The sequence below is a fragment of the Salarias fasciatus genome, chromosome 10 (genome assembly GCF_902148845.1).
Source record: "Salarias fasciatus chromosome 10, fSalaFa1.1, whole genome shotgun sequence".
Classification (NCBI taxonomy): Eukaryota; Metazoa; Chordata; class Actinopteri; order Blenniiformes; family Blenniidae; genus Salarias; species Salarias fasciatus.
The window spans coordinates 6,458,200-6,472,025 of record NC_043754.1 but is presented as its reverse complement, the minus strand read 5'-3'; the positions used below and the strand labels follow the sequence as shown (position 1 = coordinate 6,472,025).

Here is a 13,826-nt window from a genome sequence, read left to right as displayed (position 1 = left end):
ACAATGACAGTCGAACAAGAGCAGCCTTATTCGGGAATATTTACAAGGATCTATATTTGTGTAAGCAGCGTGCTTCTTTATAAGCGTTGGCTGCCTTTCACTGACTAACGGCGGCAGAGATAAGGACTTCGGGAGGTGGGGGTGCAGACGGGAGGGCTTGCTGGATCAAACAAGTGGTCCAGCACTTCATGTTCAAAGAGCCAGCTTTCTTGAGTCTTCAAAGGCTCAAGCCGTTATGCAACAGGCAACAGTCTGAATTAGTGCATATCTTTTATCTCTTCTTCTACCCCCTTGCCTCCTTTCATTTGATCCTTCTCTCGGCGCTCATTAAAATTACAGTCGGAGGACAGCCATCACCTCGGATGAAATTTGTACATGACAAAGGGCAGCCTGGTTCAGGCTTTCCATTCTTGTGCGGCACTTGATCACTTTTTTTTTTCCCTCTCCTTCTCCATACCCTTAGCTCTGATTAAGATGAGATATGAGGCTTCTCATAACTCAGCAGCAAGGACAAACACAAAAACCTAACAGGACGTGTGCTGCCCCTGAACTTGCCCCTCAAAAAAGAAGAAGAAAAAAAAAAAAAAAAAAACAGGAGGAAAAGACCAAACCATTGTTCTTGGAGTGTGTGTTTAACAGTGTATGCATGCTTCTTATCATCTATTGCTCTGACCTTCGCTGTCATCTGCGTTGTCCTCGTCATCGTCAGGTGATGCCGTGGCAAGACCTTCACCTTGAGACCTATCAGCACGGGCCCTCCGCGTATCCTGGGAATTGGAAAGACGAGAAACAGTCACGACATGTGTCCTCCAGCAAACTGGGCGCCGTGGACATGCCTGCCGGCACCTTACCTGCTTATGCTGCTGGAGCAGGTTGTCCAAGTTGTGACGTCTCTTGTAGTTGAAGTAGAAGTTCTTACACTGCGCCTCACTTTTGGTGCCTACCATTTTGGCGATGGCCGTCCAGTTTCGCCCGTGCTCGACAAGCCCTGATGAGAGACACGACAGGCAATTTCTCAACAAAGGTGCGACCTTATTACAAATCCACAGGACTTCATACATTCCCATTACATATCTCCAGTAATTATTTTATTCCTAATCAGCGTCATATTTGGTGATTCAAGAAAATGACAGCTACAACTGTTACGACTATTGACAGAAAACTTTTGGCACTGCTCTACCCAGGAGCTCACTGTTGCCAAGGCTTGCCATTGGTCTTCCCTATCCTCATTAACGGCGTGCTGAGCAGACAATCAGCTTTGAGGGCCTTGCTAAACTCTGAAACTCCTCTTGGCAAGCTGCAGTGAGTTGGAAGACTGCCATTTACCTTTGACATTAGGGCGTCTCTTCTCTCTAAATCCTGTAACCTCTGTGACCTGCCCTCCCTACTGGCAGCATGACAAATCACCAACAAGCTAAACACAAAAAACAAACTCCTGGTGGTTTCAGCGAAGTTGTAAAGACTTCGGGACTGTTCAGAATAACTCACGTCTAATCAAGACTAAAAGATCTGAACTCATATTTAATTTGGTTCCTTTCTTTAAACTTTTTAGTTGAGATTCAAGAGCAGAAATAACTGGGGGAGGGGGGTTTGAGGTGTACTCGCTGTTTTTATTCACGACACACAAATCTTCTGCCTCGTGATGAATTTACACTCGGAGGCTGTGCTGTGTTGATTGTCATCCCACGACATTATGAAATGGCACTCGAAGTGCACGAGCGGCCGAGAGCCAGCGAAACAATCGAGACAAGTACTCTCAACTCTACCGGCTCTGATAAGAAGAAAACAGAAATAGCATAGATATCAGTGTTATTTGTGCTACCGTAGCAACAGTCAATCCGTTAATATTATCACGATAACACCCTTGGTTAAAGCCTTTCAGAGGGCTTATCGACCCAATTTGACAAGTCTTGGTTTTGCGCTCACGTGATATGGCAAAAGTGTAGATCTATAGTAAGTCACTTAAAAAAGAAAAAGGCAACAGTTCAGCCACTGGGGGTCATCTCTGTTTGTAATGATGAAGATTTATTAAGTCTGTCAGAGCAGAGTTGTTTAACTTCTGTGTTAATTTTGGAGGTATCTGTTTGTGTTACTGGTCTATTAGACACACAAAACAGCATTAAGGACTCTCGTTAATCTTTACAAATAAAGTACTTGGGGAAAAGCTCTTCATCTGAAATCCAAACAGCTATAATTGAGTACACTGCATCGAGGTAGAAAAGGAAGGAAAAGAGTATAACATTTAAATGGACACATCATATGAAAAAATCCTCCTTAGAAGTTGATCAAAAATAAAATGTCTGATTGCTTTAAAGTATGTCTGCTAATGCCTTGATGCTTTTTTCAAAAGATAATCTCCTGTTCCGACAAAGACTGTCATGTGCTAGCCGTGTATTAGCACCAAGGCTAACGCAGGCTCCAGCTATGACTGAAGGGAAATGGTGCGTTTGCATGACCGGCCATGTGCGACGACATGAAAGTGATTTCTGAACCCGGCTTGTCATATGACTGGCCTCTCATAGCTACACTAATCCACAGACATGTGTAGCATACAGGTCTGAATGCCTGAGGATATAAGAGCCGTGAGTATATTTGCAAGGGGGAGCCTGTCGACCCACCCAAGAGAGTTTTAATTAATCCACATTAATCTCTTTATTTACTCCCCCTGTGCCAAAGTCTATGGACTCAGGGAACCCTGCATAGGAGCTTATGCCAACAAAGTCAAACAAAAAGGGGAAGCGGGGGGCACACTTGAATGGTAGACGACCTGACTAATGGTACAGTGGCACAGCCTGAGAGCAGGCACCGAATTCACAAAACCACAGTAACTTCAATTTTATATTTTTTTTCCCAACCAAGAATCTGACAGTATTTGAATGTGAATAATAGATGGAAAGATCTTTGGAGGAAGCCATAACTGCCACGCTCTGTTGCTTCTTGGATGACTCTAAAAGATCATTTTTGAGAACCAAGCGGAGCAATGCAGCCAAAAAGAAAGAAAGAAAACAAAAAAAAAAAATCGTCCTGGGTTTCTGACAGCTTGCAGAGCAGCAACAACACAAGCGTCTATTTGTGTGAACGCATGTGCACATTCATTCCTGAGTGCATGTGAGAAAAAAGGCAGGGCGAAGCAGTATCAGATAAACAGGAGAGGAATGAAGAGAAGCAGCAGAGGGAGAGTGGAAGGACGGCGGAATGAAACGAGGGAGAAGTGAATTAAAACGTTACCTTTTTTGGCAACCTCCATCTCCTCCTCGGTCCAGCGAGAAGTTTCCCCAGCTTCAGCAGCACCAGCTAAATCACAAAGGAGAGAGACACAGCCCCATCAGCACTGACGGAAAGAGAGAGAAAACTGGAGAAAGTGAAAGAGGGAGGGCACGAGGCAGAGAGAGAGAGAGAGAGAGAGAGAGAGAGAGAGAAGGGAAGAGAGAGAGTGACAGTCCTTTCTTCAGCTGTCTCCTTCTCATGGCCACTAATCTAATAATCTGTTTACATTCAGAGGCTGCAGAGACCCGCTCCCTCACTTACACTCGCACTCTGCCTCTCTCTCCTCCACTCCCCCACCCCCACTGCCCCCTACTCTCTCTCTCTCCCCTTCCCCACAGCTCAGAGCAAGCCCTCCTCCTCTCTAATCCACAAAGGGGAGGGCCTTGGTCAGCTGATGTAGCACCAGACAGCGGAGGAGCTGAGAGCGATGCCTCCCTCTTTGGGAAATGGCCTTGGATGGAGACAAATAGACAGATAGAACAGCCAGCCCAACGCCGCCCTCCCCCCTCCCCCTTCTCCTGTGACACTGCGTGTCTGACACACACATACACACACATGCGCGCCACTTCTCGTCTCAGCTTGGCCACACAGTTCACCAAACCTCTCCCCCAACCCCCCGGCTAAATTCACAGAACTGGCCGGCGAGAGTGGAGGGGGGCCGGATGAACTCTAGCCCACTCTACTCCATTGCACCCACTGAGACTGTGTAAACATTTGGACTAATATAGCTGCAGATGTACCCTTGACATTAGGAAGTTCACCCCCCCCACCACCACTCCCCCTCCCCCCACCTTAAGGATGCAAAAATCAATTTTCAGACTTCTGTTTAGACTTCCTTCTCCCAAAGGTCCACCGCTCCGCTACACTTAGTCAAACAAATGTCTGACAAGGCGAGACACCCGTCTCCTGAGTGGCAAAGCACATGTTCCTCTGGGACATGTCGGGTCTCACGAGGGCTGACATTAATCTGTTGGGTATGAAAACAGGCATGGTATCTGCCTCCAGTATATCACCTCATGATCGCTCGCACGCACGCACGAACGCACGCACGAACACACACATGCACGCTTCTATAACTTGAAACAAGATCAAAACCCCCACCGTTGGCTCACGCTCTGAATCAGCAGCTTCCGCAACTCGTCTGGCACGGTGTCAACTAGGCGAGACTGACAGATAGCGGCCCTTTAGCAGCGAGTACACGCACTTCTAAGAAGAGGCAGGGCCGTAGGGGTTACCACAGAGCAAGCAAACACTCCTGCACAAAATCCACAACCGAGTTACCCAGGGAGATTACGGCTGACACCGCCTGACGTACAGCATGATATGTCCAGAATGTGGTTCAGAGGAGGGACGGACACGGAGCAGAGGCTTAATTAATCGCATTACTGGGCAGACTTTGAATAACTCAGACTGTGGAAAAAAAAAAAAGAAAAAAAAAAAAGAAGGCACAATTGAACAGACAGCGCCGGGAGCAGATGGCAGAGGAGCACAACACGCTTACGAAACGGTGAATTAATGATACGGCTTAATGACACAACGAGCCCGCGGCACAGACACCTAGATACCTGAAAACCTGAGCTGCCGGCGTCACACTGACAGACTTCAAAGGGTGACAGGGTACAAATGTGAAACCAAGTAGCCTGACAACAGGGCACTCTGAACACTGCTGCAGTGGTGGGCTGATTATTATCACCTTCCTGAGGGGAACGCAGAGCAGGAGAAAGTCTTTCAGACACCTCAGTCAAATGACCACTCTTTACCAGCTCATTTTAAGGGGAATAAAACCAGGAAAAAAAAAACTATATAGTGTCTGTAAATCTTGTTTAAAGTGTACGTTTGCCATATGCCACTCCATTTTTTAGGCTTTTAAGAAAGATGGGTTCAGTAGAAAAAATATATACCGTGTGTGTGTGTGTGTGTGTGTGTGTGTGTGTGTGTGTGTGTGTATATATATATATATATATGATTGAAATTACAGCTTCGAATGATCAAAACCTGTTTAAAACTTAAAAAAAAATTCTTTGGATCTTTAAAAATCAACAAAATCAGGCAGGAGCGTAGTCAGCAAAGACAAACACGAGCTTCAAAATCCATTAACAACAATATCAGCTAGATTTAGATAATGTCAGAAAGCCCAGCAGTTAATGAGTGTATTATCTTTATAACACAAGGTACTTCCCAAACACCACAACAGAACCAGGCGGAGCAGCTAACAGCGGCTAGTGGACTGCTAACGGAGCTAAACATACAGCGTGCAGAGCGGATTTGGGAGAAAGCCTGACATGGATGACTGTTTGGCTGCAGTAGACTATCAAATAGCATTTTGGAAGTAAAACAGAAAGAAAAACAACAGTCGTGACTTCATTTCAGGGACATACACATATTGTACTGTGGAAAAAAACCAGTCTGCACCACATGATGATACAGTGCATCGCTACAGCACACAGTCCTCAGTCCAACCGGAGAGGTAGCACAGAGCAGACAACAACACACTCCCAACAGTGACTTAAAAGTCCCAGAGCTGAACTGACTGTAAATGCGACTACAAACGTGCCACCCGAAACGAAAAACTCAAACCTCAGCTTTACGAACTGAGATATAAAAACATATGTTTGAGTAACTCCACTAAATGGTAAAATGAGTTCACTTACATAGTGCATTTTTACTGCACAAAAACATTAGGGATTGAACCTAAAACCCTCCGACTGAGAGACAATCCACTCTACCAAATGAGCCTTAGCCTGTTCTAAAATCCAGCATCACAGTAAACACATCATCTCATACTGCTGAGTCACCGGTATGATGATCTGATTCTCACATTGTTACTGGAATTAAACATGATTGAGCTGTGTGAGTTATCACATTCCTGTGTTGAGAACAAACAAACAAACAAAAAAAAAAAAATCTCCAGAGACAATCTGAAGAAGATTCACCTTTACCATCCATGGAGGACACAGGAGTCTGAGGCTTGGCAGGCTCCTTCATTGACTTCTGCGCTGGGTCGCCTTTGGAGAGCTGTGGAGGGTCTGGCATGGCGGGCTCCGAGGCGGGGGGAGGAGCTTCCTCGGTTGCCACAGACGCGGCTTCATTGGCCATGGAGCGCGTGAGGACCCTTCCCTTACGGCGGCCCTGGCTGTTGGCAGTCTTCCTGCCACGCGGCGTGTTTTGCTCCTTGCAGTCCTCGTCCTCCCCACCGTCACACTTGTCTTTGTCCTTGCCAATGTCTCTGTGGTATTGGACAGGGAAGCACACATTTGAGCTGTCGGTACGGCTATATCTCTTCCATTTTGACTCAGCAGAAACAGCCTCAGTACTTTAGGTTTTTTTTCCTCCTTTATGGAACACAAGAGAAGCATATTCGAGGTTGTCCCTATTCAAGCTGCATGGAAATGTTGACAAGTTAGCAAGTTGTTTATGTGTCAGCCAAGCGCTTGAGGAGAGTCTGCTCTCATCGTCCTCCTCCTCTTCCTCCGCCCCCCGCCCCCCAACTTCTTTCTGGAGCATGAACATAGATAAGGCACAGAGGCTTATAATATCCTCACTTTTACAATTTATGTTCATTGTTTCATGTGACAATAGAAGAACCGAAAAACAGGAGCTGCCTTTGTTGTATTATCGAATTATAATGAGCAAATCACAGAGAGTGGCTGAATTGTGCGAGACAAAGAGAGTCACCGGCTGAGCTCAAGTCATTCAGGCTTAGTGTGAAGCAGCTTTGTCAAATCTTCCCTCCCGTCTTCATTTCTTTTTTTCCTGTTTAGTGGACAACAGATTAGCTCCAGGAAGGATTGCTTCAATTAGAAAATAAGCTACACTCATGGCTCCTTGTGAAGAGAACAGACGGTGAATGTACTCACGTTCTTTACTCAAGTATTACAAATATCAGTAAGAGTTAGAAAGTTCTAGTTTTGCAAAGCAATGGAGAACAAACATCAAGAGGATTTTTTTTGGAGGGGGTTATTCATGTAGAGTGCATTTACATGGCCACAGTGAACCTTTTTGTTGTGGTGGTTTGATTCAAAACTACTGTAATTCTACAATGTTTGTCAGTGAAGATAAGACAGGTAAACCAATGACAATAAAAAAAAAATTCCACTCAACTGAGCCAGAAACTACATTATTTCTTTAAAAGCAAACTGAGTGGACTTCATGTAAATTCACTACATCTCTCCCTCTCTCTCTTTTTTTTTTTTATGGAAACAGAAAGTCTTGCGATTCCTCCATTTCTGATGCAGCTTCACCACTTATAGGCCCGACCACATAGAGATGAGTTTAGAAATCTGTGAACACTCGCTCAGCGACTCCATTGTCCACGCAAATGACTGTTTTCTCCATCTTGTGTCATTGTTTTGAGCTTCACTGTATGCTTTATTTCTTCTTCTTGTAAACACTTCATCTCTGTGTGGACGGAACCTGAAATCCTGCCTGGAGAAAAGGTTTTTAACCTTTGAGTTTTATTTAGAGTGAAAAGACCAAACAAGAACGATCCAGCTTGAAGAGCAGAAAGTACAGATGTTCGTGCTGGAATGCAGTTAGCAAAATAAAATTTAAAAAAAAAAGTCGTGAGAAAAAAATCAAGTGAAGCAGTTCCATCTGAAACATCTACATTGTAATGAATTGCAAATCATGAGTTATTTATTCTGTGGAAATGTGGATGGTCATTTATGATTTAGCAAAAACCTGCATGTAATAATGCCAACAGTTTCTTGAAAGCTCAGAGGAATAATGTAACAGACATTACAAAGACGACCTTTTCTTTCAGTGGGTCAGACAGCCAGGAGCTGTAGCCGCAGGGCTACAAGGTGGCACCGAGACGAACAGCGATTCTCAACTCACCTGGACTCCTCCTTTTCATCTTTCTCTTGATCGTCCTTGTTTTCCTCGTCCTCTTTTTTCTCGGTCTTCTCAGATTTGTCCTCTTCGTTCTTGTCGTCGGACTTGTCTTCTTGTGACGGACGTGTTATTTGCTGAAGACACAACACACAGGGAGCACATCTGATTATTTCTCCTTGAAAGATTCAGGAAAAAAGGTCACTGTGCAGATTAGAGGGCCAGTTTTTGTTCCCAGGATTTTTACTGATCTTTAATTTTCACATGCAAAAATTCTACTTGTGCTTGATGCAAACAACCAAGTCTGACAGTACAGACGACTTGACATACATACTGAAGTCAGATCTTCAGTCTATGAAAATAGCAACATTTACAATTTCATCAAGCAGTGCTCATAATCCTAACACTTAGCGAGCCCAGATGGCAATTCACAAGTAAATAATATACTCCAAACTTTCACCTTTGACCCTCGTTTAGGGCAATCATCAAAATATTCGGTGTGACTGATGAATAATTCAAGACTTCAGACTTTTAAATCGGTATGAATCATCACCTTTATGTGCAGTTCATATGCAAGATCTGCTGCTCTGAAAGCAAAGCTTTAAGCCGACTGAACCATACAAAATTATTTCAAGTAGATAAACATCCTGCTGGATTTCTGTGAGCGATTAAAAAGACTTGACTGAGTATCACTGTTCTACTGAATAATGTGTCACTTGTGAAGAAACTTGACTAAATGTGACGAGAAGCAACAGCCGTGAAAAATGCACACATGCACTCCTCTGAAGTGCATCTGTCGTTATATGTTCATTAATCAGGTGCATCAAATGTAGGGAGGTTATGCTGTACTAAAGAGCTGGAAAATATATCCTGATGAAGGTGTTAAACATAAAACCAGTGGGCCAAAGCCTGCAAGAGGCTCCAATCCAGCCACCAAAGAAAAAAAAAAACATTAAAATTTTTATGAGTATCAGCACAACACAGCACTGAGACCCGAGCTGAAATATCGGCGATGCTGCCATGAGAAATAGCTCCCCCGCTGGTATCAGGCTAGTCTCAAAGCCATGGCGTCATGGTGACTTTGTAAAAACACACATGATGCAACCATTTTTTGGACATTTCACTACATTTTGCACCAGAAGGTATGAGTAAAATTAGCTTCATGTTGAGATTGTGGCCATATTTTTGGGGTCAAAGTGTCTGGGATGTTGTGAAAATAACATGCAAACTCCACACAGAAAGGCCATGACTGGTATCTGAAAGAGGAATTTCTAGCTGTGAGGTGAGAGTGCTAACCACTGCTCCACCGTGAATCCCACGACACGATTACACCACGCCAGCCCACATTTAATTGTGTACATTCAAAGCCAAATGCAATATCTGCGTCCGCTCGCAGGATGCTCCCGTTTCCTCAGGCAACTTTAAAGATCAGAAAGTTTCTTTGGTCATAGATCTTTAAAACACTGGCGGTGAATAAACATGCTCAAAAAGAAAGTCATCTGGCTCAATAAGGAGAACTGCGTAGGTGTTGCTGTGGGTCTTAATTTGTTGTTTATCGAATAACGAACCCCGAAGTGCGGCCAGTTCCCAGGACACATTTTTCTTAGTACATCTCTAGTGAGAAAAGATTGATCCCAACATTTAGTTGTGCAGCAGGTAAGGAGGAATCAAACTTTACTGCCACACTTATCTCCTGTCCCTGTCTGCTGCTCTGCCACGGCTCTGAAATCAAAGATAAAATGTTATCAGCTCCATCGACACAGTCAAGTGCTTCGTTTTTAAAGGGTGACGCACTTGACTCTGATAGCATTTGGAAAGTCACATGATCAAATCTTATAATACACTAAATTCGCAAGTTTCCTGCACACGCTGTGAATAGAGAGAGTTCCCTGTAAGTGCATTCATCTGACCAAGAAAAAAGCTCCAGAATGGACAGTTTTAAACTGGTGTTGAAATGTTCATCTTGGTTTATCTGTTCAGCATTAAATGTTTAAAAAGTTGCCTGTATTAATCGAGTGAAGACATTCATTCTATGTGAATTTTCTAAATAGGCCCGGATTGACTGATTGAGGACAAAGAAACTTTTTTTTTTTTTTTTTTTAATCGCTGCTGCTGGCGTGGTACACCACAGAATGCTTCCTCCTGCCTGCTCCATGAAAGCGCTGTGCTGGAACAAGTCTGGCTATGCCAAGCCAAACATCCCATGCTGGTACCAGATGGGTCCAAGGAATGTGCAACACTCAATGGTAAAGGCAAAGATATGGACTAATGAAGAAAAAAAACTCAGGGGAAAAATAAAACGAGAACGTGGATGGAGCGGTCTGTCGTCTCGGTACCGGAGGATTCCCACACAGACATGAAAGAGAAATCCACAAAAAAACAGACCGTGAGCGGCCGTGACAGCAGTTTGATGGAGTCACCCTTGGTTGCTCAGGGACAGTAAGTGTTTTCAAGTCTGTGTCTGACTTTCAAAATTAGCAGGCTGCTAAAAGCCAGCCCGGACTGGAGTCAGCCAACAATCACAGGGATTCTGCTTTGGAATGGAGCTGCATGACCAGCAAGATCAAATCTACAGCGTGTGAAAGAAAACTGCGAGTGCAGCATGCCAAGTTTGCACGCTATACTTGATAAGCCTGTTTATTCCCGTGCCTTCCCCCTAAATCTAATGTACACACAACTGTAAATTGTGGCTATAGTTAGAGCTTGGCTTCTATTTCCAAAACTGCTGACGGGCTTCTGTTTTATTTAATTACCGAGGAAGATCAGGGGTTGCATCAAATTCCTGGGTAGGGCAGCGTGTGACATTTCATCTGTTTGAAACACGGCATAGGAAAAACAACAATACTTTGGAGAGGCTAAGATGCTTCTGCAGCTTGCTGTAAAGATGCGATGTGTTCAAAGAAAGCTCTGTTCAGAGAGAACCACCTCACACTTGGATTGGGATTAAACTCCTGACTCATTTCCCTTCTGCAGAGCTGCGTGCTTTTGGCACTCCACATTTCAGAGACCTTTCTTGGTCAGCCTGTTTCGGCAGAAATATTCTCCCTCGCAGCGATGCTGCTCTGGTTGGGCCGGGCGGCGCTCGTGTTTGCTTTGGAGGTGGTCAGAGAGCCGTGGCATTCCTGCCTCTTCTCCCACACTGCGTCAAGAGCCTCCTCACAGATGTTCTCCAAAAAAGTCAATGCAGCCTTGTGGTTCTGCGGTTCTTCAGTGTTTTTTTTTAAATGAAGCTCTTTCCTGACCCATCCTGAATATTTTAAGAGTTTTAATTTCTCCCCTCTTTTGCTGATTCACAAGTCCTATTTGATTTAGGAAATGACAGAGCCACAAGGCAATCTCCCCTTTCCTACCGCAGAACCTGGATCACCGGAGGCATCTCTCGCTCTCGCCTCCACAGCATGAGCACGACGAGAGGAAAAGACTCAGTTGTCACTGCGCGTGGCACCCATCCCTGCAATCTTTTAGCTATGATTAGTAGAAACCATGCCTTTATGAAAGTGGAGGACGCTCCAAAGAAGGAAAGGCAAAAAGAGCAGAAAATAAGTTGAAACCATTACAGTGGCTATAAAAATGCAGCTGATGGTAACAGTTATTCCTGGGTGAGCCAAGTGGAACAATTTACTGTCAAAAATGAAAAGGGCAAAAAAAAAAAAAAAAAAAAAAGAGCTCAAAAAATATATCAAGTATTGGCTGCAGTTACTATGGTTACCGTGGTCTCTGCATGGGAGAACTATAAAGTAATGAAATCAGCTTCACTGTTTTACAAACTTTCCTAAGGATCACAAAAAGCTCTGAAAAGAGTTTTGTGTTTCTGGAAAGAGCAAAGAATGAGACCGTTTGGACACCTTGTATGTGTGATGCTGCAAAGAAGGGGCCTTCAAATAAAAGGTCAGGTCAGGGCTGCATGGCTTTAAGAGATGTCTTTCTTTTCCAAAGTCTGCATACCAAACAGAGATGAATGCATGAATAACGAACAAACTCGATGAATCTAAAAGGTAAACAGGCTGCACCCATATAGTGCATTTCCATGTTTCCTGTCACAAAGCGCTGTGCGATCTCTTCCCCCCCTCATTCATCCGTTCAAACTCAGACACCAACAGTGACGAAGCTGCCGTGCAAGACGCTCGCCCCCCATCAGGAGCAACTTGATGCCGACCGTGTTGCCAAAGGACACTTTGGGACGTGTCGAGAAGGAATTCTGGATCAAACCATCAGGCCTGCAGTGAGAGGACGACTTATTCTATCAGCTGAGTCCCTGGAAAGAGGAACGAGGGGTTTGTACGTGTTTTGATCGAAACCTGCAAAAATGCTCCCACTTTACAGCAGAGGTACTTCTAACCGCGATGAGATTCCTCTTTATGACGTACCGACTTCACAGGCGCACTTACGATCCAACCGCTATCCGATTTCTGGATCAGATAATTCAAGTGATCATCAGCACTGCATGTGATATGTTTTATCTGACGTTATGAGAAATCGTGCAGACACACCTAGACTTTTGATAAGCCCATGTATTTGTGGAAGCGTCCTGATTTAACTGATTCATTTCTTGTCACATACAAACATGTGCAAAAAAGATAAATAAAGGGAAGTTTGAGTTTGCTTCATGCCATACATAAATTCTCACAAAAACATCCGATAATAGGCTGAAACCTGTAAATCAGATTTCAGTAATCACACCTTTGAAGTGAATGTAATCGCTTCCCGACCTATTATTACAGTTATCTGATTACTCAGTTATTCTCCTTTTTTTTTTGTAAATGGGCTCAGGGTGAATAGATTGTACATAAGAAGTGCAATCAAGGTGACATGGATTATTAAAGAGGAAAACAAAAGACCACAATATACTGCAGCAGGTTTGTAGCTGGGTCTGCATGAAGCCAAACCTTTCTAAAGTTGGGGGGAAAAAAAAACCTGCTTGGTTCAAAAAGTTCCTTCACTGCAGACATTTCACTGTTAAAACAGCAATACGAGAGCCTAAAACATAACAAGGCAGGCAAGTCTGAACCTCTACTTCCATGACTAATGAAGTGGCAGCTGACACAGTGAGGGGTATAGCTTGTGCAGACTTCCACAGGAGCGTACACTGCGACGACCCCAGTGATGGCTGCCTCCGTCTCTTCTGTGTTCAAAAGCCAAGTCAAAACATTCTTTCAGATCAGAGGCAGGCTCACAGGTTCGGCTGACGTGGGGGACATTTATCTGACACGTGGGACGTTTGACACATTTTGCTGGGGAGATGTTAGAAATCCACCTGATGCCTAACACACTCAGCCTGGCAAAAAATATCCCAATAAATCTTTAAGCGGGGAAGGAAAACACACGAGCACTACTACACTGCCTTGAGTTAAACAACGAATTATAAACCATGTCCAGGACAAAGTCCCCTGAATCGGCGTCCTCGAGTGAATAAGTGGCGGATTACACGCAGATTAATAGAAAATACATACACAGGTTAAATTAAGAGACCGGAAGATGGGAAATAAACTGAATGACAGCAGTGCCGGTAAAAAAAACAAACAAAAAAAAAACAACAACAATTACAGCCTCAGTTTTCAGATTGACTGACATACCTGCAAGCTCATTTGCTGGACATTAAAATCCCTTTCCCCTGCTGTGAGCCACAGCTTACTGGTATTGCAAATGTGAATTTACCCTCCAGTGCCTCCATGGCGGTGGTAACGGTAGCAGTGGAGGGGCAGGACGGCACCATAGTAGAGCTCCTTAGA

General features: G+C 44.1%; 1 protein-coding gene across 2 annotated transcripts in view; it reads right to left on the bottom strand.

Annotated features, from left to right (window-relative positions):
* ncor1 (nuclear receptor corepressor 1) overlaps positions 1 to 13,826 on the bottom strand; it is a 51,531-nt gene that overhangs the window by 17,267 nt on the left and 20,438 nt on the right. For both annotated transcript variants that reach the window (XM_030101860.1, XM_030101861.1), the window contains exons 15-19: positions 8,104 to 8,234; positions 6,201 to 6,493; positions 3,229 to 3,294; positions 852 to 988; positions 674 to 767 (exon numbers count right to left, since the gene is read on the bottom strand). In XM_030101860.1, coding sequence (XP_029957720.1) covers positions 674 to 767; positions 852 to 988; positions 3,229 to 3,294; positions 6,201 to 6,493; positions 8,104 to 8,234 — 721 coding nt within the window. The remainder of the gene's footprint in view (positions 1 to 673; positions 768 to 851; positions 989 to 3,228; positions 3,295 to 6,200; positions 6,494 to 8,103; positions 8,235 to 13,826) is intronic.